This window comes from Lemur catta, chromosome 19, assembly GCF_020740605.2.
Source record: "Lemur catta isolate mLemCat1 chromosome 19, mLemCat1.pri, whole genome shotgun sequence".
Lineage (NCBI taxonomy): Eukaryota > Metazoa > Chordata > Mammalia > Primates > Lemuridae > Lemur > Lemur catta.
In genome coordinates, this window is record NC_059146.1 from 33,954,245 (window position 1) to 33,978,414 (window position 24,170).

Sequence of the window (24,170 nt, forward strand, 5' to 3'; positions counted from 1 at the left end):
CCCAGGAGTAAGCCCACATCATCCCCTCTCATATGGGAGTGTGCTAGCAGCCCTTCTTCCCACCACCAAGAAGAGAAGAGGGAAGTTCATGAGAGTCTAGCTTCATTCTTTACTCTAGACCAGTTTTACACCTTTGTCCAATTTTCATTGTGATTTGGTAATTTTATAATGTTTTAATCTGAATAATAAATCAGGAGTGATATACATTTCCAAATGAAAATATTTATCAGCTTTTAAGACTGCACATATATATTACAATATATGCCAGGAAGCACGTATGTACAAAAATCTTGTTGTCTTGTAAAATATAAATAAAAAGCAATATTTATTTATATATTAATAGAAAGCAAAGTTCACAATATACATGGAGAAAATTAGGGTATTGCTGATTTTTTTTTTTTTTTTTTTTTTTGAGACAGAGTCTCACTTTGTTGCCCAGGCTAGAGTGAGTGCCGTGGCGTCAGCCTAGCTCACAGCAACCTCAAACTCCTGGGCTTAAGCGATCCTACTGCTTCAGCCTCCCGAGTAGCTGGGACTACAGGCATGCGCCACCATGCCTGGCTAATTTTTTCTATATATATTTTTAGTTGTCCAAATAATTTATTTCTATTTTTAGTAGAGACAGGGTCTCGCTCAGGCTGGTCTCGAACTCCTGACCTCGAGCGATCCACCCGCCTCGGCCTCCCAGAGGGTTAGGATTACAGGCGTGAGCCACCGCGCCTGGCCGGGTATTGCTGATTTTTTACCAAACCAGTTGAAGATCAGAAGAACATATGTGAAAACTTTCAACTCAAAATGACAGATTTTGACTTTCATCTGATATTAATAATTCCACGTTGCAGAACACAACATACCTGTATGGGTAGAACTCTATATAAAATGCTGAGAAAAACCTCTTGGTAAATATTCATTCGTTGAAGGAGGTTAATTGTCCTCATAGATTCAGTTTTATTATCATATATCAAGCCGTGAAAACCTAAGATTGATATTTGAAAGATCAGGAAGAAAATAATTACATTTACAGTTGTTTATTCATTCAAAACTATTCATAGATTCTTTAGTATGTGCCAGGGAGTGTGGAATGCACTGGGAATGTAATAATAAGCAAAAAACACAGTCTTACCCTCAAAGAGCTCACCACATATTAGATGGACAGTATTTAAATGTTTACACAAACATAGGTAAATCAAAACTATTGTGGCCGGGCGCGGTGGCTCACGCCTGTAATCCTAGCACTCTGGGAGGCTGAGGTGGGTGGATCATTTGAGCTCAGGAGTTCAAGACCAGCCTGAGCAAGAGCGAGACCCCATCTCTACTAAAAATGGAAAGAAATTATATGGAAAACTAAAAATATATATAGAAAAAATTAGCCGGGCATGGTGGTACATGCCTGTAGTCCCAGCTACTCAGGAGGCTGAGGCAGGAGGATTGCTCGAGCCCAGGAGTTTGAGGTTGCTGTGAGCTAGGCTGATGCCATGGCACTCTAGCCTGGGCAACAGAGTAAGACTCTGTCTCAAAAAAAAAAAAAAAAAAAAAAAAAAAAAAACCAAAAAAACAAACAAACAAAAAAAAACCATTAAAACCATTGTGATGGCAATGAAAAAAAACCTGCATGGTTCTTCTATAGGAATCTGGGCAAGGGGGTTTTATATCTCCCCGCCTTGCCCTCCTGCTACACGACCTGCACTATCTCCTCTGGGAGAGTGTTCTCCCCCAGAGAGTACCCTCTGGGAGAGCAGCCTTCCCTACTCCCAGTTTGGGTCTGGCTATCTTACTTGCTCTGACGGATGGCATGCCAGTGGACGTGCCTCAACCATGTCTGAGCAGAGGCTTTAAGAGACCATAGTGCTCCATGCAAAGGAGCACTATGCAGTTGCAAACAGGAATTTGTAATATCTTTATTTTCTACTACAGAGTGACCCCCAAGATTTTTACTTAGTGAAAAAAACAATATACAGAACAGTGTGTACACTATACAGTAAGAAGATTTTTTTCTATAACAATGGGGAAACATGAATATATTAAAGTATTTGCTTATATTAAAAATATTAAAAGTAGAAGAATAAAACAAAACTAATAAAAATGGTTATCTGTAAGAACGGTTACCTAAAGAGTAAGGAAGGAAACAGGGTGGAGGGAACAGGGATGGAAGTGGACTTCTCTGAATGCTGCATTTTATAGTTCTGACTTAGAACTGTGTAAACGTTTTTAATAAGTATAAAAAAGGTAAATAAAAAATTTTACAGTGCAATCCCTGAAAACCAAAAGCAAGATATAACAAAGAAACCTATTGAGTTGGTGGCTTGGTCACAAAAGAGGGAGCTCTTTCGAGTGACTTGAAAATAGAGGAATGTGACTAGGTGGGTTGTATCCTAATGAGAAAAACAACCGCAAAGACAGTGTGAACTGTTTTCAGGTAATCATATTGTAGTAGCAATATTATTATTGTTACTTTGAAAGTATCACACATAGTAGCATAAAACAAGTGATAACCTTAATATCAGATGGAACCCAAGTTTTCAACTTAAAGAGAAAAGAGAAACAAATACAAAATCAAAAAGTAAAAACCCTGCTATCCTAATTTTGAACTGAAAATATCTATCTTTGTATTTTCTCTTAGGAAGACATATTCATACTTCCTAGCTGTGCTCACTAAAAAGGCCTAGAAACAACGACCAATCTAGTAGCAATAAGCATCCCTCATACCCAAACTGTGGTCTCTAAAGAACTACTAAAAAGAACTAGAGCTCCTTTGACAAATGGCTGATTCCAGATCAGGGGTAGGAAATATACAAAATGGAGCTGAAATATCTTGTCATGCCCAAAAGCAAGGGAGTTTTCAAAGACCCCTGGAGTCACGTCAAAAAGGCAGCAATCTAATCTGAAAGGATTCCACTGGACAAAGGTTGGGCAATCTGAATATAAGAATAATAATACAAAGGATCGAAACATCAATTATGTTAAAAATCCACAAGTTTATAATGCTACTTAAAAAGCAAAATCTTAAGAAGATGGTAGAAAAGCAACTCATTCTAAACACAATAAAGGGAAAGGTCAAATATTTTTCCTGCCTTTCCTTTATGAACTAAACTGTGCTATCAAATAGGTGAGGAGAAAATGTTTTTCTTTAGAGATAAATTCTAATAATGATAGAATTAGAATTAACACCATTTTTAAGTCCTTATGAAATTAACAAATTTGGGTCATGGTCATCAGTGGTTCTAAACCATTAGGTGAAAGGCTAACCAGGAACTTAATAATTGATGGATCAGTCTTAGCCCAAGAGAGACAGCCTAGACATTGTGTGCCCTCTGATGTAATCATATACAACACCATATAGGAAGTATTCTTAACAAGAAGTAGAACCTAAATCTGAGCAAGCCTCTAGATCCAACTACCAATTAACAGGAGGAAACTCAGGGAACTGAGAAATATTATATGACACCATGAGGTTCCAGTAAAATTCGGAAGGTGGAAAACTTCTTTATACAGTGAATCAGCGTTTTCAACAAAAAATTACAAGAAAAAAAGATGGAAAGATGATGATAGATTTAAAGAAACAGTTAAAGATACACATCAACTATAACGTGTTACAGGCTTTATTTGGATATCTCAAAAACTGTATGAAAAATCTGTAAGACAACTGGAAATGAGAACACTGACTGTTGAAACATACTGATATATTTATACCTGAAGCAATATGATGTCTTGGATTTACTCCAAAATAATCCAGGTTGAGGGCAGGGACATAGAGGAAACAAGACTGGTCATGAGTTGGTAACTTTTAGCTGGTTGGCAGACACACAGAACCCCATTAGAGGATTCCATTTTTTTTATATGTTTGAAATGTTCTAAAAGAATAATCTTAATGAATGACAAAAATTAACATAAATCAACTGCTGAGTCTGTGGTGATACTGAGAAAGAAAATACTCATCATGCGCCTTTAGAGCAGTTTCCCCACCTCAGCACTGCTAAGATTTGGGCCACACGACCCTTTGCTGCGGGGGCTGCCCATGCACTGTGGGGTGTTAGCAGCTCGCAGGTCTCTGCCCACTGGATTCCAGCAGCTCCCCGTCCCCCACTTGTAACCACCAGAAACATCTCCAGACATTCCACATGTGCCCAAGGAACACAAACGCTCCCAGTGAGAACCACTGGTCAGAGGATGCTACGGAAGCAACTCATAATTTTGAGAACTAGTAAATGCAGTCAATACTCATTATTCACAGCAGTTACGTTCTGTAAAGTTGCAATAAAAACTGAACTGGTAAAGAGTGACCCAGTGAGTCAGAAATAAAGGCTGGGCTCCTACGAGCCTGTTTGCATCAAATGATCAACACATGACCTTGTTTTATGTGTGCTTCTATTTAAGACACGTCCTTATATATATATAGTATTAATCCATTAACATTAACTCATGGCCAACAGCGCTGTAACTCATGCCTAAATGAAGCTTATCGAACAATGTATTTTCTCTGTAAAGCACATCACAGCCTTCTTGAGCTCAGGAACACTAGACAGCATTTTAACACTATGCTGGGGGGACACCGTAAACTGCAAAATCACCAAAAAAACAGCAAAAAAAAAAAAAAGTAAAAAGCACAACACGCAATAGACTGAGAAAAGGATGCTCTATTATGTCAAACAAGGCAGAGTGTCACCTCATTGGTTCTACTGGGAACACGCACATCAGTGACTAAAATTTTTTACTGCTCTGGACATGTCCATAAATGACTGTGAAAGGGCCATGAGTACTGATTTTGGTGTTATAACTAAATTTTAGCAAACAGATGATTTTGCAAATATGGAATCTGTAAATAACGAGGATCAACTATAGGGGAAAAACATCAATATTTAGCCTGCCTTTCCTGTACAAACTGCACCTCGGAGTTCCCAGGCTGACGGAGCCCTATGGAAATAACAGACACAGGCAAAATCAAGGGCTGCTAAGCCCTAAGTGAAAGGCTGGTGCATAATTGGCCTTATTGTGGATGAGTCTGGCTATCAACACTGATTCACTTTTATGACACAAAAATAAAGATAACCAAAATTTCATGTCTCCTATTGCTATAAAATCCGACGTACAAAACATCACCTGAGAACAATTCTCACCAAAATACCACAGCTGAATCCAAGTAAAGCCCAGAAAAGCGTGGTTCTGTGTCATGTACGCCCATGTTAAGCACATCAAGGATGTATTAAGTAGAAGAGATCCTTCTGGGGGCTTTCACTAGATGGAGTAAACCACTTAGGAAAAGTGAAAATGTAGGAAAATGGCAATTGCAAAATAAAGGAAGGAATGGGGACAAGAGGAACAACTGTAATTTTCATTGGTATTACCCAAATACCTCCAGTTTTCAGACAATACTCCTTTCACCTGCAAAGACTGCTTCCAAAATGATCATGAGAAAAATCAGCAACAAAACCAAGAAATCACGAAGAAATTACTATGGGGCAAGAAGAGGAGAGTTATATAAAGAATTATATAACTTCTTCCAGAGCAAAAAACATTTCCATAGAATGATCAGATGTTAACAAGGAGAAACTACACAAGTTCTATAGAGCATTTAAAATGCTTCTGTGCAAAGTATTTTTGACTAAAATATTAAAAAGAATAGAGTTGACCCCAAATCAGACTATTAGTTGTAATTACCTTGTATGAGGGTTGGAGCCTGCAGCATTTGCTTGTAGTAGGAGTAATACAGTCCACATTCTGTTCTGAATGAGATTTCTCGCTCCACTTCCTGGAAAAAAGTTAGATCTCTGGGTTTACTTGACCTAGTTTTGTTTAAATATGTATTGGCACTGCAGAAAGGATTCGGAAACTACAACTTAAAAGAGAAAAATCTCTAAAGATATAGTCTCAAATCGTGGCAAACAAAAACAGAAAGCTAATAATTGTTGAAGCTTGGTGACAGATAAAATGGGGTTTGTCATACTATTCTACTTTTGTGAATGTTTAAACTTTAAAAAATTAAAAATATATCACCATACCCACAGAATATTAGTGAGACACAAAATTGGAAAATAGGAATGCTATTAAAAAACTCTCCCAAATGAAAAGAAATGTAATTGCATTAGACACCTGCCTAAAAGCTAACAATATAAGATTAATAATTTTCTTTTTATTCTACAAAGTATTCCTAGTCAAATGAGGCAGACCTTTTACATATGAATGTTACTTTGACAAGTGTAACCTCGGTGGAAAGATGTTCATGTAGGTAAATGGATACATGAAATATTTAAACTGCTTTTCTTTTTTTTTTATTTCAGCATATTATGGGGGTACAAAAGTTTAGGTTATGTATGTTGCCCTTCCCCCCTTCCCTCGTCAAAGCTTCAAGCGTGTCCATTCTCCAGACAGTGCGCATCACACTCATTATGTAGGTATACACCCATCCGCTCCCCCCCTCATCTGCCCGACACCCGATTAGTGTTATTCCCAAATGTGCACTTAGGTGATGATCTTAAACTGCTTTTAGATAAGTATTTAACCTTAGAAGAACTGAAGATATAACTAATAGCTATTAGTCAATTCGGTTACAAAATACTTTTTTAAAAATTTAAATCATTACCATAGGCAATGGTAGTAAGTATGGGGGAGACTTTCTGGAATAATCTTATGAATACTCTTAGATTGTAATTTTATATAAAGGTTGAACATCCCTAATCTAAAAATTTGAAATTTGAAATACTTCAAAATTCAAAACTTGTTGAGGGCTAACATGATGCCACAAGTTACTCTGAACACATTATCTTTTCACTGTCATGTTTTTTACTGTTAAGTATTTGTATGTGAATAAGTATGAGAAAATGATTGCTTATAAAGGCAACAGAAATGCAGTCAGGAATGATGGTGATACCAAACAACCAAAGATTGTCAACAAAGTGACATCTTTGTTTTCTAACTGTTAGATGTACAATTTTGTTTCACGCACAAAATTATTAAAATATTACATACAATTGCTTTCAGGCTATGTGTATAAGATATATATGAAACATAAAGGAATTTCATGTTTAGACTTGGGTCCCATCCCCAATGTATCTTATTATGTACATGCTAATATTCCAAAATCTGAAATCCAAAGCACTTCTGGTCCCAAGCATTTTAGATAAGGGATATTCAACTGTGCATGTAAAAGTATTAAATAAATGAACAAAAAATTATAATCTACGTCATTATAGATACTTTTACACCGGTATTCAAAAAACCGGATTCTAGAATTTGCAACACATTAAACTGTACTTCCATTTATGTTTTTTCACATTCCACAAAGCTAGCTTTATTGGGGGAAGACAATAAGCAAGGAACATCTCACTTTCTAGCAGATGAGCTTCTTTTAGCATATCTTTGTTTCCCTACCTCCAACTAACTTTCAAATGGTAATAAACATTTCCTTAAAAGAACCACTCATGCCATTTATCTTCAGACCTAGAAATTATTTAATATATTTCTCCAACCCTTTACATATTTATTAAAAAATTTTTCTTTTTAGCTCTAAATATTTCTTTAAATACTTCTCCTTTTCATTACAAAACTATAATAATTCACAAATAAAGCATTGAAAAAAAATTCTCTTAATTATTTAAGAGTGTAAATATCTGATCACCAACTCAAAAAACCAAACTATTATGCTTTATTAATATCACTGTTAACTAATCCTTTTTAGAAAAATGGGAGGTAGGGTAGCAAACCTTATAGATTGAATATCCTTTCACAGAAAACAAATTTATCCTGGGGAAATCAAGCACGAACAGAAGGCCCACTGCTGGGTGCAGTGGCTCATACCTGTAATCCTAGCACTTTGGGAGGCTGAGGCAGAACTGCTCGAGCGCAGGAGTTTAAGACCAGCCTGGGAAATAGCGAGACCCTGTCTCTACAAGAAATAACAAATATTAGCTGGGCGTGTGGTTGCATGTGCCTGTAGTCCCAGCTACTTGGGAGGCTGAGGCAGGAGGATTGCTCAAGTCCAGAAGTTGGAGGCTGCAGTGAGCTATGCTGATGCTACTGTACTCCAGCCCTGGCAACAGAGCAAGACCCTGTCTCAAAAAAAACAAAAACAAACAAACAAAAAAACCAAAAAACCCACCAGGTTAATTTCATTAGCACATTTGCTTTATAAAAAGGACAATACGGAATGATACAGCTTTTTTAGCTTTCACAGTTGCTACTGATTTGTGTTGTATCTTTCATAGCACTAAAGGCAACTCTTCTTAGTAGTTACGTTAACTCATTCTTCTTTAATCTTTGAGAAAAACTGCTCTATTGTTTTTGACAAACTGGTATTGCTTGTTTCTATAATGTTCAAACTCCTGCTCAAATAACCATAGAGGTTATGAATTGATGTTAAGTGAACACATACTAGTTTTTGTTCGTGCAAGTAAGAAGAAAAACAACGTTAAGTTTAATTACATTCCTTTTCTTTTCTCCAGCTGCCTTAAAGTGTTCAAAGTACTAACTGTTGCCTTCAATGGAATATCCTAACATCAAACCTACATCCCCAAATCAGACTGGAGGGTCATTAGGGATAAAAGGCGGGCCTATATGAGCCTAACAATAAAAGACTGGGAAACAAGAAAAAACATTGCTCAAAGTACTAAAAGTAGAAAGCTTTTGTGCCCCATCCCTTTAATATACCCAGAATGTGTAAAGAACAGAGGGGGATCTAATTAGTAAAAATACACTCAAACATGATTAATTGGCAATCTGGCACCAGCTGTATAGAACCAAATGCTATATTTTATTAGACAGACACTTGTGAGTTTTACATCTGCTTCATGCTAAGAGAACATCTGCTTTACTCATTCAAACACTTTTCCAGTTTTACAGCAATTTATACTTTGCCTGGTAGATCATGCCAATGAAAATGTACACCAGTAGAAGTTATCCTCTAAAGAATGTAAAACGAACACAGACTTCATATTTTAATTTGCACAGGTTCCTTGGGGAAAGCAATGTTTGTTGAGAGAATGAAACATCTTCTCTGAAGATAATGACAGAAAAGAAGTAGAAAGACGAAAGAATTGTATTTTTAAAGAACTGTATAGCTAAAACCATTTAAGTAATAGTTTATACAGTAATTTAACAGAAGTGCTAAATGAAAAAAGCATCAAGGAAAAAAATGACTGCTCACAATTAATGATCTACATCCCCCAAGGCACTAAGACAAGTTGCTGGTCATGTAAAAAAGGGTTAACAAACCCGTTTACACAAATTACACCAAATCTGGAAAGAAAACATCACATCAGTTTTTAAAAATCTCATATAAATAGATCCCTCAGGGGATGTCAGATCACCCTGGCCTGCCTTCCGCAAGAATTCTGTGAGGCTAGCTGGGCTAGAATCTCCTATTACTCCGGATGTTTCTGTAGTCATTTCCCATCCACTGTCCCCCAACCCACTCTCTGGCTATGAATCCCACTTGCCCCTGCAGTATTAGGACATGAGCCCAATCTCTTTCCCCCGACCGCAAGACCCTGCTGGAGCAGTCCCTATACCTGTTACAACGGTCCTGAATAAAGTCTTCCTCACCTTGCTTTAAAAATAGACGCTCATCTAAATAACTTTTATTTATAAAAACTGTCCCCCAAAATTAGGCTGCTGGTAGTGGGGAAGCCACTGAAAGATTAACTTTATGAATGTAATCTCTTTCAGAATTAGGTTAACAAATCATCTCACCAAGAAACAGTAGCTCATGATAAGACAGCTGTTCTCAAAAGTTCTGTACTGGGAATCGTGCCCTCAGCAAACATATTTATGGCACATACATGGTTTATTGTCTGGTTAAATTCATGTCCATCTGTTAGAACGGAATGATTCTTGCCCTAAAGTTGATGAAAGCCGTGACACATGAGAGTTGCCAAGCAGGGTTTGTGAGTGGGTTGCACCGTTGCTGAAGTGACAGTGCTTCCACTGGGCCTGCACTGAAGCCATCAGCAGTTTTAGGACCACTGTAGTTATTAATACTATTGCATGGACTGCCCTGTTTATTCTAAAGACTCCTTGCTTTGCAGGAGTATTCAATGGGAATACATGCAATGTCTGCAATGTCAAATAAGTAAGAGAGTAATAGCAGAAAACGTTAGCACAAGGAAAAAAACTAAAGAAAAAAAAAGTAATTAAGTGCTTACAGCCAAATGAGAATTACCTTTCCTCATCCGTGAACATTAATTTGCTGGGGCAACAAGAAGGTGTAAAACTCTACTCTTTGACTGGAGGAGTTCATGTTTCAAGAAGAAAGAAGGATGCATTGTAAACAAAGGGAAAATGACTATAGGCAGACCTTGTTTTACTGTGCTTTGCAGATAACGTATTTTTTTTTTACAAACTGAAGGTTTGTGGCAACTCTGCATCAAACATATCTATTGGTACCACTTTTCCAACAGCATGTGCTCACTGTGTCTCCGTGTCACATTTTGGTAATTCTTGCGATATTTCAAATTTTTTCATTACTATATCTATCATGGTGACCTGGGATCAGGGATCTTTGATGTCACCACTGTAACTGCTTTGGGGCATCACCAATGACACCCATAGCAGACAGCAACCTTAATCAATAAATGTATGTTCTGACTGCTCCACTGACTGGCCCTTCCCTTGTCCCTCTCCTTTCTCCTTGGGCCTCCCTATTCCCTGAGGCACAACAACGTTGACATTAACAGCCCTACAACAGGACCTCTAAGAGTTCAAGTGAAAGGAATTGTGGCACATTTCTCGCTTGAAATCAAAAGGTAGAAATGATTAGGCTTAGAGATGAAGGTATGTTGAAAGCTGAGATGTCTGAAAGCTAAGCCTCTTGCATCAAACAGCCACGCTGTGAATGCAAAGGAAAAGTTCCTGAAAGAAACTGAAAGTGCTACTCCAGTGAACACACACGATAAGAAAACAAAACAGCCTTACTGCTGATACAGAGGAAGTTTGAGTGATCGAAGCAGAAGATCAATCCAGCTACATTCCCTTAAATCAAAGCCTAATCCAGAGCAAGGCCCAATCCTCTTCAATTCTATGAAGAAGCTGCAGAAGACAAGTTTGAAGCTAGCAGAGGGTGAATCACAAGGTTGAAGGAAAGAAACTGTCCCTATGACATAAAAGTGCAGGGTGAAGCAGGAAGTCCTGATGGAGAAGCTGCAGCAAGTTACCCAGAAGATCGATCACTGATGAAGGCTGCTACAGTAAAGAACAGATTTTCAATGTAGACAAAACAGCCTCATACTGGAAGAAGATGCTATCTAGGATAACCATGGCTAGAGACAAGTCAAGGCGTGGCATCAAAAGGACAGGCTTTCTTGTGAGGGGCAAATGCAGCTGGTGACTTCAAGTTGAAGCCAATGCTCATCTGCCACTCCAAAAATCCTAGAGCCCTTAAGAATTATGTTAAATCTACTCTGCCTGTGCTCTATAAATAGCATAATGAAGCCCAGATGACAGCATATCTGTTGATAGGATGGTTTATTGAATACTCTTCTATTAAGACTGCTCAGAATAAAAGATTCCTTTCAAAATATTACTGCTCATTGATAGTGCACTTGACCACCTGAGAACGCTGATCGAGAGGTACAAGGAGGTTAATGTTATTTTCATATCTAACACAATATCCATTCTGCAGCCCATGGATCAAGGAGCAATTCTGACTTTAAGTCTTATGATTTGAGAAATACATGTTGTAAGGCTATAACTGTCATAGACAGTATTTCCTCTGATGGAATAAATAAACTGGAAACCCTCTGGAAAGGATCCACCATTCTAGATGCCATTAAGAATATCTGTGATTCATGGGAAGATGTCAAAATATCAACATTAACTGGAGTTAGGAAGAATTTGATGCCAACCCTCCCTGGATGACTTTGAGGGACTCAAGACTCCAGTGGAGGAAGTATTAGTAACTGCAGATGGCATGGAAATAACAAGAGAACTAGAATTAGAAGTGGAGCCCGAGGATGTGACTGAATTGCTACAATCTCATAACACTTGAACGGATGAGGAATTGCTTCTACAAATGAGCAAAGAAGGAGCCTTCTTGAGATGGAATTTACTTCTGGTGAAGATGCTGTGAACATTGCTGAAATGACAACAAAGGATTTAGAGTATTACATAAATGTAGCTGATAAAGCAGTGACAGGGCTGGAGAGGACTCACACCAATTTTGAAAGAAACTGTGGGTAAAAAGCTGTCAAACAGCACCTCATGCTGCAGAGAAATCTTTTGTGAAAGGAAGAGTCAATCGATGCCACAAACTTCACTGTTGTTTTATTTTAAGAAATTGCCATGGCCACCCCAACCTTCAGCAACCACCACCCTGATCCGTCAGCAGCTATTAAAAGCAAGGCAAGACCCTCCACCAGCAAAAAGCCTGTGGCTTGCTGGAGGCTCAGATGATCATTAGCATTTTTAGCAATAAGGATATTTTGACACCTGTAACTACAGTTTATTTTTACTAAAGTATTTTAAAATTAAGGTATGTCTGTTGTTTTTTAGACATAATGCTGTTACTATACACTCAGACTATAGTATAGTATAAACATAACTTTCACATGCACTAGGAAACCAAAAAAATTGTGCAACTTGCCTTACTGTGGTGGTCTGGACCAAACCCACAATATCTCTGAGGTGTGCCTGTGTTCAAGGAAACAACGGTATCAAACGAAAGAAATGAACAGCTTTTTGCTGCAACTACTGAAGTAGCTCTCCTCACGGGATTCTGTGCCTCTAACTGGTCTCTGCTTCCTGCAGTCTATCTCCTCGTTCATTCACTCAAGAATACCTATTGACCACCAGCAGGTGACAAGCATTTTTGTGCTGCGAGATTCAGCAGGAATAAAACAGGCAAAAATCTCTGCCTTGATGAGATTTATAATCTAGAGTAGAGAGAGAAGACAACAAATAAACAAGCAAAATATGTACCATACGGTTTTTTCAGAGATGGGGTTTCGCTGTGTTGCCCAGGCTGTTCTTGAACTCCTGGCCTCAGCCCCTGGCCTCCCACAGTGCTGGGGTTCCAGGCCTGAGCCGCCTTACAGCCCTGGCCTGATTCATATTTTAGAATAAAAGGCCCACACTGGTTGCTGTGTTCAGGACCGGCTACAGGGGCAGGGGCAAAGCGGGGAAGCCAATGAGGAAGGGGCTGCTGGAATAATCCAGGTGGAGATAAAGGTGAAGGTCGCGAGAGATGATCAGATTCCTGATATCATAAAAGCGAAGCAGTTAGGATTTGCTGAGGATGTAATGTGGGGTGTGAGAGAACTAGGATTCCCCAAGGTTTCTGGCCTGAACCACTGAAGGATGAAGAGAGATGGAGAAGACTGAAGAAGAGACACCTGGGGGCGGGGACGGTCAGGTGCTTGATTTTGGACCTGTTAAGTCTGACACATCTCTTGGGGATCCAAATGAAGGTGGCCAAGGAGCGGGCTGGATAGCAAGGTCTCGGGTACAGGGGAGAGGTCTGTGCAGCGGTTACACATTTGGGATTCATCCGCATATCAATGGTATTTAAAGCCAAAGACAAGATTGTTCTTAGAAATGAGGGTGGGCAGAAAATTACAAGACCTAAGTTCTGGGGTTCTCTGCTAATGAGAAGCCAGGGGCTGAGCAGTAGCCTTCAAGGAGACCCAGGGATCGGCTGGGGAGGCAGGACTAGATCCAGAAGCCTGTGTCCTGGAAGCCAGGGAAAAACGCTAATAGGTCAGGTGAACTGAGGACTGAGAAATGACCACTACATCAAGCGTCTTGCAGGTCAAAGGGGACTGTAACAGGAACATTTTTAGAGCAGTGTAAGGGGTAAAAGCCTTATTGGAATGGGTTCGAGAGACAGAAAATTGGAGAGAAACAGGTCAACCAACTTTTGGGGGAGTTTTGGTGTTAAGATGAGCAGAAAAATGGAACAGTAGCTGAAAGACAGAGTGGGGTCACAAAAGACTCGCCCCGCCCCCCCAGGAAGGGAGAAGGAACAGGAGAGAACCAACTGCTGGCATGATGTGCTTCAGGAGATGGGATAGGATATCACACACACGAGACAGAAAGAAAAGTCAGTGTAAACGGGCACAGACCCAGGCCGATACTGAGTAGGAGCACATGGAGGCTTCCTCAGTCTGCTGCCACTTTCTCAGCAAAATGAGAAGCAGCCATCGGCTGAGGGTGAAGCCTGGGGAAGGCCTGGCGAAGGTGTGAGGGAAGAAAAGCATCCCACGGTGATCCAGGAGGGCTGGGGGAAATGGATGAAGTGTGGGAGGATTACCAGGCAGCACTAAAGGGGCTCTTCCTTCTCCATTAATTTCAATTTGGCAAATTTTAAAATAAAATATTTTGTTTTCTGTACATTTACTTTTGTACTCTGCTACCATCTGAATTTCCTTACTGTTCAAAATATTTTTCAGATTATTCTCTTGGGGTTTCCAGGGATATAGCATCACATCATCTGCAAATGATAATTTTACCTTCTCCTTTCCAATTTTTATATATATATTTTTTACTTTTTCCCATGTTTGTGTTGCTGGTATCTCTGAAGCAATGTTAAACAACAGTAATAATAGTGGTAGCTCTGGCTTGAAGATAAGCTTGTAGTGTTATGTCATCCAATTCATTAGCCTGTAGCCACATATGCCTGCTTCCATTTAATCAAAATTAAACATTCAGTGCCTTAGTTCCTGAGTACATTTGGCTAGGGGCTGCAGTATTAGACAGCATAGCACAGATAAAGAACTTTTCATCATCACAGAAAGTTCTATTCGATAGCTCTGTTTCCCTACGGGGTACCGCCTTAGCATTTGGCCTGAGATGTGTGCATAGCATATTTTAAAATGTACCTTTTTTTTAAAAAAAAGCTTTACTGAGATAGAATTCACATATCATACAATTCACCCAATTAAAGCATATGATTCAAAGGCTTTTCCTATATTCACAGAGTTGAGCATGTATCACTACAATCGATTTTAGAACATTTTCATTACCCCGAAAAGAAACCATGTACCATTTAAATATCTCTGCAAATGCTCATGCCTCCCAGCCCTAGGTAACCACTAATCTACTGTCTGACTCTTTAGACTGGCCTATTCTGGACATTTCATATAAATGGAATCACACACAATGTGGTCCTTTGTGCCTGGCTTCTTTCATTTAACATAACATTGCCAAGGTTTATCTATGTTGTAGCATGTATTGGTACTTCACTGCAAAATTGGCAAATGATGTATCACTATATAGATATATCACATTTATTCTCTTATCAGTTGATGAACATTTGGGTTGTTTCTACTTTTTTGGCTATTATAAAAAATGCTATGAACATTCATGTCCAAGTTTTTATGTGGACATGTTTTCATTTTTCTTGTCCACTACGTTATAATCAGAGAATATTATCCACGTAATTTCTGTATCTATGGATCTGAGATTTTCTTTGTGGCTTAACATTTCAATGTTTTTGTGAACATTCTATGGACATCTTAGAACAAGGTAAACGCTGCTTTTAGATATTTATAGATTAGATCTACTGTATTACTTTTCCCAGGTCTTCTATATCCTTATTTTTGTTCCACTTGCTTTTTCATGAACTGAGAAAGAGGAATTAAATGTTTCTGTATTTCTTGTTTTTACTACAGTTTTTACTTTATGAATATTGATGCTAAGTTATTTGATACATAGTCGTATTTGTGGTCTGCATCCTTATCACTGAAAACTACCCTTTGTTTCATTTAACACTTTCTATCTGAAATGTTCTTTTCCCTTTCTGCATCCATTTAGCAAGTCCTTAGCCAAGGATTTGCTCTCAATCCTTCTAAGTCACTTTGCTCTGGGAGGACTGTGTGCATATAGCATGTGGTTTAGGTTTTGTTTTGTGATCTGGAGTTTCTCCTTTATTAGCTAAGTAATAAATATTAATATTTATTTATCTAAACATGCATATATATACGTGTATGTGTTAACACATTTTGTGTCATACTTTTTACTGCTTTTTAGAACAAATCCTTCACTATATTATCTGTGTCTGCTTGTTTTCTGTGTGTGCATGTTTCCTTTAATTTGGGAGGTTTATGTTTTTGTTCTAGGAGTTACCTTTGTAACTATAACTTCATAGGATAACTTAATTCTTTCTTTCTATGCATAGTAACTACTGGTTTCCTATGATGAGTAATAACAATCTTATGAAGTTTATACTTCTTCCCTGCCCAATTTTACTCGATAGCATTTTTCTTGGAGTTTTCTTTTAAACACACTATACCTCTGTTTTGTTTTTTTAGAGACAGGGTCTCACTATGTGGCCCAGGCTGGAATACAGTGGGTATTCAGAGGAACCGCCCCACTACTGATTAGCACAGGAGTTTTGACTTGCTCCAGTTCTGACCTCGGCCAGTTCATCCCGCCTTAGACAACCTGGTGGTCCCACGCTCCCAGGAGGTCACCACACTGATGCAGAATTTAGTACAGACACCCAATCGGCATAGCACACCACAGCTCAGAACCCCTGGCCTCAAGTGATTCTCCTGCCTCAGCCTCTCAAGTAGCTGGGGACTACAGGCACACGTCACCATGCCCAGCTGCCTGTTTCTTGACTTATCAGTTAAATGAAACTTTCTGCCTTCTAGCTGTAGGATAAAGAAATCAGGATATTTCTACCATCTTTTACTCTCTTTCCCTTCCTGTTTTATCTTGTATTACTTTGTTATTATTAATCATAACATTACATACATTAACATTATCATGTTATTATTAGATTCCTTATGTTATATACATTTTGTTCTGTAACATTTTGGTATTAGTGCTACAGTTAGATAAATTTGAGCCCAACTGACAGACTTTCTGCCCTTGTTTTTCCATTTCTTTCTTTCTTTTTTTTTTTTTTTGAGACAGAGTCTCACTCTGTTGTCCAGTCTAGAGTGCCGTGGCGTCGTCAGCCTAGCTCACAGCAACCTCAAACTCCTGGGCTCAAGCGATCCTCCTGCTTCAGCCTCCTGAGTAGCTGGGCCTACAGGCATGCGCCACCATGCCCGGCTAATTTTTTCTATATATATTTTTGGCTGTCCATATAATTTCTTTCTATTTTTAGTAGAGATGGGGTCTCGCTGTTGCTCAGGCTGGTCTCGAACTCCTGAGCTCAAATGATCCGACTGCCTTGGCCTCTCAGAGTGCTAGGATTACAAGCGTGAGCCACCGCGCCCGGCCTCCATTTATTTCTTGGCTGGCTGAAGATTTTCCTCTTCCAATTTCTGCAGGTGTTCTTAAAAATATATACTTCCCAGGAACAACAAAAAACCTGTATAATGCCTTTATACGTGACGGAATAACTGGGTTAAAATGTGTAAATCACTTGCTTTTACCGGAGTAGTTTATAGGCATCGTTCACAGTCTTTGAGTATTAAATGTTACTACAGAAAAGATGAAAGCCACATTGACCTTCATCTCCCTGTATAGGCAGCTTGCTCTTTTTGTCTGGAGTGTGCAAAGGTTTCTTTATATTTAAGTCCAGCATCTTCACAGAACTATATCCTACTAACGATTTTTCTAGGCCAATTTTTCCTGGGACTCACTCTGCCCTTTCAATTGCAGATGCAAATTTTCTTTTTTTTTTTTTGAAAGTTTTCTCCAATTGTATCTTTAAACATACATATTTTTCCCTGTTCCATTGTTTTGGTTCTTTTCTTTTGGGACATAAATTATGCATGTTTGCAGTTCTTTTTTTTCCTCAGCTGTCACTTTCTTCTAATATTTTAACTTTACTAATTTCATTTACTTTTATCACCCTCTTTCTTCACTTTCTGAAGATTCTGGTCTCCTGTATGTTGCATCCAACATGGTCATAATTTCTATTATGGTTATATCTTTTAATACTATTTCTTGTCTAAGTTTTTCCGGTTCATGTTTCATTTCCTTTTGTTATCTTCCTACATTCCCTTGAACAAGGTACATACCTTCTTACATATCTGCTTTGAATTCATCTTCCACAGTGGAAAATGATCTAATGTGGTTATTTTTTAATGTGGCATGTTTGGTGACAATCTTCATGCCTCTGCTGTAAAATTTTTCTGGTAACTGTTCTTCATCAAACCCCATCTTCATTTGTTTTTGTTTTTTTCCTTCCCTTTTTTCTTGTAGTATTGTACAGATCTTGCGCTAGTTCCTTCCTGATTAGTAGTTATTTCTGAATGTGACAAGTTCTTACTATACCAGCTACTTGCAGAAGTTCACGTGGTGGAGAGGCCAGGGACATAACTCAGGCCAGCAAGAATTTTCCCTACACAGGGTACTTTATAGGAGTGAATTTTTTACTCTTTTCCTCACTTTAGTCAACAGAGATCGACAGTTACAAGGCTGTTCAAAATGCAAGTTGCCTCCCTTTGTTCCTGTCCTCTGAAATTGCACTTCCTACAAATACAGTTTGCTTCTGTGATTACTCCTTTTGACCTGCCCAGCTTGATGCTTCTTACCAAAGCGTATCCAAGAAAGCTCCTGCCATTAATTCTTGCACCCACTCCCATGGGCCTAATCGGGGGACAGCTGGTTTCATCTCAGGGTGTGCCAGTAACTTAGAACTATGCTTTGCCACCTTTATCTGAAACCTACAGCTTTGAGAATTCTCTCAGAATCTTTCTATACTTCTTTGAGTTTCACTGGATTTAGCAGCCCTTCAAATTACAGCTATTAGTGAACTCTATTTTTAATTTTTCTTAATTGCTCTGAGTTAACTCCAAGAAAAAGAGAAACTGACATTGTTACACTGCCAATTTAAAATGAGAAGGAAGCAATTCTAGGAGCTTCACTATACTACTAGAAACAATCTACCCACAATTGGGAGCATGAAAACTGTAAATTAACTAAGGGTATAAAAACCTCAAAAACATTAAATTATATAACCATAATTATTTACATAACAACTGTAAAAGTTGTTTGAAAATATATAACTGTATATGGAAAAAGCATATGATGTAACATCAGATAAAACAGATTAGAAAAACTATTAGGGTCATAAATAAGTAAAATATATAGGTACTTAGCATGAAAAAATGGAAGGAAAAAATGAAAACTGCTTTTTGGTAATGAATACTGAATAATGCTTTTCATTTAAAAATTTGTCACAGTCTAGTTTGCATAATAAAAAAGCAGAATACATGTTGAAAACAAAAAGAACCAAGACTATATAGGTTTTTACTACAGCATGTACTAAACACAAATCATACAAAAAGCACTGATTGGCTCTCCCCTTGCCAGTACTAACTACACCCTATCCCCAAAGGCAAGCTCCGAAAGTTGCACCCTTCTGCTCTAACTGCAACCCAGACCTTTCACGGCAGCCAGGTGCCTCCCAGTCTCTGCCTGCTCCACCCCCCCACCCCAAAGGCTGACTCTCCTCCAGACGGAGTGAAAGCTGCTTAGTGCTGAGGATGTGCAGGCACCATGAGGGCAGCACAGCAAGCAGGAACATGGGCTTTGCCCTTTTAGATTGTTTCTAATGAAGAGCAACAAAAAAGCCAATTGCATTTAAAGGACAATTTACAGTGTTTGGGCTCTGCAGACAGCCAGATTGAATAGAATATGTATGCAATGTTCCTAAAATGTAATAGTTCTGGGCACACAGCTGACATTCAATAAAGGGTATTTTTAAAAAAATCTCTAACACTTGCAATTTTCTAGCAAGGGAAATGTAACACAATGGTTAAGATAATAGGAAAATAACTTTTTAATTTAAAAAATATGCTGAGGAAGGATCCTACACACAGATTTTCTAAGACCATCTAAAAACAATATCTTTTTCTTTATCTTTCAAGTTGCTGCTTTTGGGTCACCATTTTTCACATACTAACACTGCAACAAACATTTAAAAAATCATTCTGAATGCATAAACTCAATGTATGACTTGTCCATTTTATAAGCAATATTTTTATACTCTCTAAATAATTACAACTAATTCAAAGTATTCAAAATAAAATCAAAGTATTTTCATTAGCATACCAATTTTGATGAGAATAAGGTACAACATACAAATACAAAAGAAAAATAGATTTAACCTTCTCAATCCAATATAAAAATTGAACAGAGGAGTGGGTGGGGAAAAAAAATAAAAAAATAAATAAAAATTCTATAAATTATAGAAGTAAATTTATGAAGGCATATACACTCCAAGAATGCGTTTTTCCTTTGGCTAATGTCTTTAATCAGTAATGCTTATAATTTTTTTTTTTTTTTGAGACAGAGTCTCACTCTGTTGCCCGGCTAGAGTGAGTGCTGTGGCATCAGCCTAGCTCACAGCAACCTCAAACTCCTGGGCTTAAGCGATCCTACTGCTTCAGCCTCCCGAGTAGCTGGGACTACAGGCATGCGCCACCATGCCCGGCTAATTTTTTCTATATATATTTTTAGTTGGCCAGATAATTTCTTTCTATTTTTAGTAGAGACGGGGTCTTACTCTTGCTCAGGCTGGTCTCGAACTCCTGAGCTCCAGTGATCCACCCGCCTCAGCCTCCCAGAGTGCTAGGATTACAGGCGTGAGCCACCGCGCCCGGAAAATGTATACACATTTTGAAATTAAACTTCAGATTAATAAAACTTAAATAAAATTTAAAATTTAGCACCTGAATTGTGCTACCTACATTTCAAGTGGACAGTGCAGATATAGAACATTTCCTTAATTACAGAGTGCTGATGTAGAGAAGCTAAGCTAAAAAATAAACCAAATGTCTGTGCAGAGGTATTATCAGGTTTGAGAAACAGTTACAACATTGGAGGATTCCTCTTGTGATACAGAAAAAAAAAGCGTACACTATGAGCTACTGCTTGAATAAAGAGAAAAAATGCACTAAGACTCTGAGCTCAATTGTAAGTTTCAGGAGCCCAGGATGGTGGTGGGTGGGGAGAAACCCGTTAGAGGAGGGGCCTGTTTTATAGTTTCCCAGATGGCATCTCAGGAACAGACAGAAACTGGCCTAGGTTCCCTTTCTTTTCTCATTCTACATACTCCTGAAACAACCTCACCCACACATCCAAAAGACGGCAATATGAAAACGTCCATTTCCAACACAGATGGAACTCCTGCCTTCAGATCCTAAGTCCAGCCTCCTTTATTCCATATCTCTACTTGGGAAGCTTTAAAAGTGCCTCCCAACATAGCCAAAGGTGACCTCATTGATTCCTGCCTTGCTTCCAGGATAATGAAACATTTGGCTGGCCTTTGTCCCTGCTTCCCAGGAGGTAACCTCTAAGCTCTAGGAATACAGAATTTGGCTGTTCTTTGTTCCAGTTCTTGGAAGGTAGTCTCTAACTCCTTGGACCGCCTGAGTGGTAAGAGTCCTCATTGTTCACGCTGGGTTCCTGAGGCCACGTCTGACTACTTGTGCTAACAGGCGGCTAACAGGCGACAGGGTGAGCCGTAATTTGTGCTGAGAAGGGTTGGGACCGGGGCTGGCCAAGCCAGTAAGACCAAGCACGTGCCCAGAGGGTTGGGACTTTGAGCCACATGATACTAGCCCAACCTCCAGGAGCAGAGGGACCTGGAGATGGAGTCCAACCATGTGGCCAACGATTCACTCTCACGCCTACATAACAAAGCCCCCGTGAAAATGGGACACTGGAACTCGGGTGAACTTCCTTGGTTGGCATAGTCCACATACTGTCACAGGCTGATGTGTCAGGAGGGTACCGGGGCCTGACTCCACAGGGAAAGGAGGATGAAAACTTTGCATTTAGGACCCTCTCAGACCCTGCCCAATGTGCCTTTCCCTTTGGCTGGTTCAGATTTGCATCCCTCTGCTATAATAAAACTGTGATCACAAGTATAGCACTTTCCTGAGTTCTGTAGGTTGTTCTAGTGAATTATTGAACCTGAGTGGATAGTGGGAACCTAAGGATTTGTAGCCAGCTGGTCAGAAGTGAGGGGGCTGCCTGGAAACCCCCCAAATTTGCAACCAGTATGTGAAGTAAGGGCATTTTTTCAGAGACTGTGCCCTCAACCTAGGAATTCTGGCCTAGCTCTGGGTAGTTGGTGTCACAAGTCACTAAACCCTCCAGATCTCCCCCTCCCACAGTGGTCAATGTCATAGTAAATGGCATGTCCATCCATCCATCCCGCTGCTAAATGGGACAAAGATCGTCCCTGATGATCCTCCCTTCTCAACAGCCTTCCACATGATGAATCAATACATCCTCCCAAGTCTATGTCCTAAAAAGCTCTGACTGTTCACCTCTCTCCAACTCCTGTGCAGCCTACAAGGCCCCATGGGATCTGATCTTCTCTCTTGAACCATTCTTGATATTGCTCATAAAATTCTGGCCACACGTGCCTTCTCTCTGATTTCTGACTTACCAAGTTTATTTCAACCTTAGAGTCTTTTCACTTGCTGTTCCCTCTGCTTAGAATGTTCTCGCAGATCTTAGCCTGGCTAGTTCCTTCTCGTCACTCAAGTCTTGGTTTACTATCTTATCCTCAAGAGTGCCCTGCTTCACTTCCCAGTTCCAAATGGCCTTCTAGTGACTGTCTCATCATCCTGTTTTTCATCATAGTGCTTATTTTCATTTTGTTTCTAATTTTTTTCCTCCCAGAATTAAGCTCCACATCATATTTAATGCTGTATTCCCAGGGCCTAGAACAGTGTCTGGCACACATAAAATATTTATCTAGTGAATGTCTGAATTAAATATTCAGATATTACTGCACCTGTTTTGTGGGTAACACTGAATTAAACACTATGGGGAGGCTGGGTGCGGTGGCTCATGCCTGTAATCCTAGCAGTCTGGGAGGCCAAGGCGGGAGGATCACTTGACCTCCGGAGTTCAAGACCAGCCTGAGCAAGAGTGAGACCCCTGTCTCTACTAAAATAGAAAAAATTAGCTGGGCGTGGTGGCACATGCGCCCGTATTTCCAGCTATTCGGGAGGCTGGGGCAGGAGGATCACTTGAGACCAGGAGTTTGATGTTGCTGTGAGCTAGGCTGATGCCACAGCACTCTATCCAGGGGAACAGAGCAAGACTCTGTCTCCAAAAAATAAAGAGTCACAAATCCTCTTGAAAAATCTGATAAAAACTATGGCTTCCCTACCCCAAAAAACCATTTGCATATAGTATTAGAAAGGTATGAACATGTTGAGGTCCCTCTATTAGCCAGATTAAGATTCCATGGTTTATAGCTGGGGCTTCTGATTTTTTTTCTCTATTGCCACAGGAAAAAAAAAATACATTTTATACTGTGACCCAATTTGTACATACATATAAAAGTTTCACAAAACATTTCTCAACCTTACTATATATGACAGTATCCTCTTCTACTTCATCAGAATAAATGTTACTCATTACCTACTGCATTAATTTCACAACTTGAAAAATAGTAATTCAGAGTAACTGTTACATAAATGAAGTTCATGAAAAAGAGAAAACTCAATTGATTATAAAGATTTTGATGTTACTTTAAAATAATAAACAAAAGTCTTTTCATCTATAGTCAAACCTTTCAAGAGACTGAATTTTTTATGGCAAAACTGAGTTGTCTTGGTCATTCATCTACATGGTTAACTACTGGAGACACTGATGAATAAATCACACGATGGTCATAGAAACCTCATACCTTAATATTAGAAAACCATAAATCATTTTCATGTAAAGTGGCAAGGTAGACAGACGTAAGAAGTCCAATGCAAAGGGCAATGGTTCCACCAATTGTAAATGACAGAATCGTCCATAATCTTCTATTGGTACAACCTTTTAGAAATATGAAACAGATAAATAAGTCAGTAAAAAAAATTTAGAATTTAATAGTTCTACTTCAGACTATGAAGTAAGCCAAGTTCTAGCTACCTGTCATTAGTGAAGCTTTGCCCGTCCCCAGCAGAGGCTCCTTTCTGATTCCACAGACCTGTTTTATTACAATTTTACCTCACTGTATCTACTGTTCACTTGTTCATTTTGCCAACTAGAATGTGAACTTCTTGAAGACAAGTGTGTTATCTTATTCATCTTTAATTCCTAGGGCCTGTGTCCAGCATAGTTTTAACAATCATAGTTTAACTGTGAAGTTTGTTAAATGGAGAAAATAAATGGGTTACATCCCTGGGATGTAATCAATCTTTTAGATGATCTACTTACAATTTGTGGCTTATTCATTAAAAGCTACCAAAATACTTAATACTTAAAAAAAAACAAAACAGGAATAAATAATCCCTCACAGCTCAAGTTAAAGAACACATAATCTAGGAAAA

The 24,170-nt window shown here is 38.9% G+C and overlaps 1 protein-coding gene across 3 annotated transcripts in view; it reads right to left on the minus strand.

Annotated features, from left to right (window-relative positions):
- Positions 1-24,170, minus strand: part of DPY19L3 (dpy-19 like C-mannosyltransferase 3) — a 67,595-nt gene that overhangs the window by 38,953 nt on the left and 4,472 nt on the right. For 2 of the 3 annotated variants that reach the window (XM_045531876.1, XM_045531875.1), the window contains 3 exons: positions 23,540-23,673; positions 5,656-5,746; positions 855-976 (listed from right to left, as the gene is read on the minus strand). In XM_045531876.1, the coding sequence (XP_045387832.1) occupies positions 855-976; positions 5,656-5,746; positions 23,540-23,673 (347 nt within the window). The remainder of the gene's footprint in view (positions 1-854; positions 977-5,655; positions 5,747-23,539; positions 23,674-24,170) is intronic. The other variant, XM_045531877.1, reaches the window with a different exon arrangement.